Source organism: Rutidosis leptorrhynchoides, chromosome 1 (assembly GCF_046630445.1).
Source record: "Rutidosis leptorrhynchoides isolate AG116_Rl617_1_P2 chromosome 1, CSIRO_AGI_Rlap_v1, whole genome shotgun sequence".
In the NCBI taxonomy this organism is placed as follows: Eukaryota; Viridiplantae; Streptophyta; class Magnoliopsida; order Asterales; family Asteraceae; genus Rutidosis; species Rutidosis leptorrhynchoides.
Genome location: NC_092333.1, coordinates 423,800,674 through 423,805,948, shown reverse-complemented (window position 1 = coordinate 423,805,948; position 5,275 = coordinate 423,800,674). Strand labels below are relative to the sequence as shown.

The following is a 5,275-nucleotide window of genomic DNA, read 5'->3' as shown; positions in this document are numbered from 1 at the left end:
TGAATAAGCTCGGAATGAAAGACAAATGACTTGTACGGTTTAGACCCGAGTAATGTAACCTAAGTATACGTATGTAGGTTGGTCAATATATGTATCTTATATAAGTGTGGTTTCATAGTGTACGTTGTCTTATTGCTTGACCCGACGCGATTTAAAGTAAAAGTCAACTATATCATGCAAGTCAAACAAAGTCAACCGAAGTCAAACCGAAAGTCAAACTTGGTCAAAGTAGTCAACTAAAGTCAACATCAGTAGGTTCATGTCAAATATTGGTCAACATGTCAAACCTAAGTCAAACAATACGTTTTAGGTCATGAATAATCATTTTCACAATTTCAGTTTATCGTCATGCACCAAATTTACGAACACGTAGCACACTTAGCATATTATCTCATAGTACAAAATTCAAGTAAATATGAAAAACTCCAGATCATAATTAGACTCAAAATAAATTCCAAAAAGTCCAGCCAGGGACTCATACGACAATTAAAGTCAGGAATCAGAAGGAATACATTTGGGGTTTGCCCAGTCAGTTTCTGACCGCGCACTGATTTCATTTCGGCTATAACCGGAGTTAGAAACATGAAATTGATACAAGAACAGTGGCCATAGTTCAAGGACAAATCAAAGTAACACATATAAAAAATCTAGCCACTTTTGTTTAGCCAATTTGTACAGTTTATTCGTGGAAGTTGATCATTCAGTTTTTAGTTCAAATCAGAATTCACATAAAGTATGGCTCTATTGTGACCAATGCATAAGGTTTCAGAGATTGACATAAACTAACAATAAGTCACATATCATGTTAAGTTTCATTTTACAGAAGTACACATGCTCAATCAATATACAAAATTCACAAAGTACAAAACCGTGTTCAATTTACAGATTCGATTCCCATTTCGTTAGTCACATTCGCATACGATTATCCGAAGATCAAGATACAATTGGCCTATGATATCTACATGAAAGATGAATTAATTTTTGTCTATTCTTCAAATATGCAAAGCTTCAATCACAGAAGTTAACACATTTTATCATACAAGGTTATTTTCATGCAAGTGCTGTATAAAACTTCATTTACACTAATTCTAGCATATCTCTGGCTATACATAAGCAAACGACATGATATCCTAGTCTAACTTGAGTGTTTTTAAATTATATTTCCAGTGGTATAAGTCTCACATGCCAATTAGTTTCCTATCAATACCAGATTTCTGATCAAGCAACAATAACACAACGATAATTCAAATCGACATAACTTAATCATACGGAAACGAAATCAAGCGAATCCAAAGCCTAAACTCAATAGTTTTCCGCAAGGAATCTGATTATAACATAATAATTAACATTTGAAAAACTTAATTTTTCTGATCAAACAAATACAAATTCGTTTTTAAACCCTAGCGCATCAAACAATCAAAATAACGATTACAATTAACACGTACGTGTATGGACTTGAGCAATTGACAACATAACTATGAAACTTTATAAAAATCAGATTTTTAAGATTTAGGGTTCATGCAATTATACCTTTGATCGCTAAATTAAATACACCAACGCGTAGAGGAGATCCAGAATTGCAACTTTCGTGTTCAAGGTTTTATCAAAAGATCAAAAATTGAAGGTGATGATGATGGTGATGTTGGGTGACGATGGGGAGGAGCCAGGGAGAGATCGACTGCAGTTTTTGTGTAAGGGTTTACTAATTTTAGGTTAATACTTCTATTTATACTAACCCTAGTTTCACAAATTAGCACATAAGCCCCTAAACTTACAAAAATTGAAACATAAGGGGGTGAGGGGGAGGGGTCGGCCGAATGGGGCCCACCATGGGTTCCTGGGTTCTCGTTTTGCAATTCCGTGTATTCGTGGTCCGTTTTAAGTGTCGTTTTGTCGTACCGAAGGCCCGGAACGCTAATCCGATCGTTAAACGCAACCAATCGCTTAATTTATTAAAAACCCAATAAATTAAATATTTTAAAAAGTTAATAATTAATTAAATTAATTATTAAAATAAACTCGAGCGTTTCAATGCTCAAAAAGATATTATCAAAATCGTATCGTTTTTATCGTATTTCATTATCCGAAATATTTATTTGAATTAATATCAACCCATATCAATTATTGAAACCCTCCAAAGGTCAAGTACGCATTTAATACACGTAAACACATAAAAGTTAAATAATCGCCGTTAAATAAACTAACGGAAGGTTAACGAAAGTAACGGAAAAATCAGGGTTATTACACATGGTCCGAAGATCCTAATCAAATGAAGCAAGAAGCATACTCATACTTTAATAACATCTTCCAATCCAAACACCTCTGTGACGAATGCCCTTTCGACAATGTTTCGCATCTCGAATACATCACCTCGATGGACAACCAACTGTTAGAAGCTAAATTTATCGAAAATAAAATATGGGAAGCCATATGTAACTGCGACATCTCCAAAGCTCCTGGCCCGGACGGTTTTAATATGAAATTCTTTAAAAAACACTGGGAATTGATAAAACAAGATCTCATGAAATCTCTTGATTGGTTCTGAGCCAACTCGAAAATCTCCAATGGCTGTAATGCATCTTTCTTCACTCTAATCCCGAAAAAACCTAACCCAATCGGTCTAAACGAATATCGCCCAATCTGCCTAATAGGTAGCTATTATAAAATCCTCACCAAAATACTTTCCAACCGCCTTGCCAAGGTCATCCACAAAGTTATAGGTATTGAACAAACCGCATTCCTCAAAGGTAGAAATATCCTTGATAGTGTCTTAATTGCAAATGAAATAATTGATGAATTAAAACGTAAAAAACATAAGGGACTAATCTTTAAAGTAGACTTTGAAAAGGCATTCGATTGCATTGAATGAGACTTTCTATTTAAAACCATGCAATTCATGGGTTTTGGTTTAAAATGGATTAGTTTCATTCGTGCATGTCTTTCTTCTTCATCTATCTCTGTACTAATCAATGGCTCGCCCACCAAGGAATTTTCTCCCGGAAGGGGAATTTGACAAGGTGATCCCATATCACCGTTTCTATTCATAATTGTCGCCGAAGGTCTTAACATACTTGTCAAAAGAGCATTAGCTAATGGTCTTCTACAAGAGTTAAAAGTCGGGCATGACAACCTCATCATAACACATCTCCAATACGCGGACGACACAATCTTTTTTAGCGAATGGAATAAAAGAAGTGCCAAATATATCTCCAAAATCCTAAAATGTTTTGAAAATATATCGGGCCTCAAAGTTAATTTCCGCAAAAGTAAGCTCTATGGTATTGGTACATCTACGGCCGAAACCGAGCAAATGGCTAGTTACATTAACTGCTCAGCGGGATCTACTCTATTTACTTATCTTGGCCTACCTATTGGAGTCCCCACTTCCCACACCTCCTCTTGGCAACCAATTATCGAAAAATTTGACAAAAAACTATCGGATTGGGCAGCCAAATCAATTTCCTTTGGGGACCGCCTTACGATCATCAAATCCATTCTAAGTAGTATTACATTATATTACTTCTCCTTATTTCATGCACCATCCGTTATCCTTAAGGTGCTCGAATCTAAAAGACGGAAATTCTTTTGGGGGGGGGGGGGGGGGTTCTTCAAATGATAATAAAATTAACTGGATTAAATGGGATCAAATAATTTTACCATATGAAAGTGGGGGTTTAAACGTGGGTTCTATTTTTGCTAAAAACATATCACTACTATGTAAATGGTGGTGGCGTTTTAAAAATGAAGATAATGCTCTATGGGTAAAAATAATCAAAAGCATCTATGGGCCGGGGGGGGGAGTGGGATTCTAACATTTTATGCAGGAACATTTCAGGTCGCACCATTTGGAAAGAGATTATTAAAGCAAGAAAAGTCGCAGACAACTTAGGAACATCTTTCACATCCTCAATCTCAAAACGCATTGGCAATGGCAAATCGATTAGCTTTTGGCACGATATATGGTTCGGATCAGAGAATTTAAAATCATTATTTCATAGGCTCTACATGTTAGAATCTCATAAAGAAGCATCTGTTGCCGATAGAATTTTGTACGTTAATTCCACTTCGACCGAAAATTGGGATTGGTCCCGGACTCCTAGTGGCCGTGCAATGGATGAAATTGCGGAACTCAATAATCTATTATCTTCAGTAAGTACTTCGGATCGCCCTGATTCATGGAAATTTTCCCTCGACGCATCCGGCATCTTCACTAGATCAACGATGTCAAACCTGATCAATACGCTTAAATATGGCATCAATTCTAGAAATCTATCATTACCCCGCAACAAATACGTCCCACAAAAGGTCTTCATATTCTCATGGAGGGTCATTCAGTTAAAAATCCCCGTCAAATGTGAACTTGATAAAAAAGGAATTGACCTTCACACCATCTTATGTCCCTTATGCGACCAACATATCGAAACCGTTAACCATGCGTTGATAAATTGTCAAAAAGTGTCTTCAATTTGGATACAACTACTCGATTGGTGGAATCAAAATAGCTCTACAATTTCTAACATCAATGAAGCCATCATCTCCGATCAAGGCTTCTCGCATAACCCCACTAGACACTCCTTATGGCAAGCTACTAAATGGATTGCGTGCTACATTTTATGGAAACATAGGAATTTAAAAGTTTTTTCAGGAAAAATATGGAATCCTGCAGTGATAATTTACGAGATTCAAACTCAAAGTTTTAGTTGGATCTCAAACCGTTCGCGAAAAAAAACATTAATCGCCTGGTATCAATGACTCCTCAACCCTTCTTTCTACGTGGCATCTCCCCCAAATCGCATGGGTGTAGGTTAATATGGCACTTTTAAAATCGGATAGTGTTCGTGTGTCTTATTTAGCCTATTTGGGTTAGATTAAATGGGCAGGTTGTTGGTCATCTTTGTCGCCGCTTGATCGGCACGACTGTCTCCTCCTGCCCTGCTTGTGCTTCACAAGTTCGTCCCTCATTGGGTTATTTAGCCTATGTCACTCCCGATTATTCTTTTAAGCTTTAACCCCAATCTTTTTCCTATTGTTTCGATTGTTAATAACATTGTATAGAAGCGTATAGGGACTTGTATTGTATTGTTATAATCCGGGTAATAATAATAATACTTTTTGCTTTTCAAAAAAAAAAAAAAAAAGGGACTGTATATATAGTTATTAACTTAGACCCCGTTTGATTTACGGAATTTCAAGAGAATTTGATGGTATTGAAATTGAATTTCTTATACCGCTTCATTTGGTTGACATATGCTGAAAGGAATTAAATTACTTGAAA

At 36.2% G+C, this 5,275-nt stretch overlaps 1 protein-coding gene across 1 annotated transcript; it reads left to right on the top strand.

Annotated features, from left to right (window-relative positions):
• The first annotated feature begins 4,005 nt into the window (after window positions 1-4,005).
• LOC139902116 (uncharacterized) lies at window positions 4,006-5,009 on the top strand. Its single transcript, XM_071884772.1, has 2 exons — window positions 4,006-4,665; window positions 4,881-5,009. The coding sequence occupies exons 1-2, from the start codon at window positions 4,006-4,008 to the stop codon at window positions 5,007-5,009; spliced, it is 789 nt and encodes a 262-aa protein (XP_071740873.1).
• Window positions 5,010-5,275: the final 266 nt, after the last annotated feature.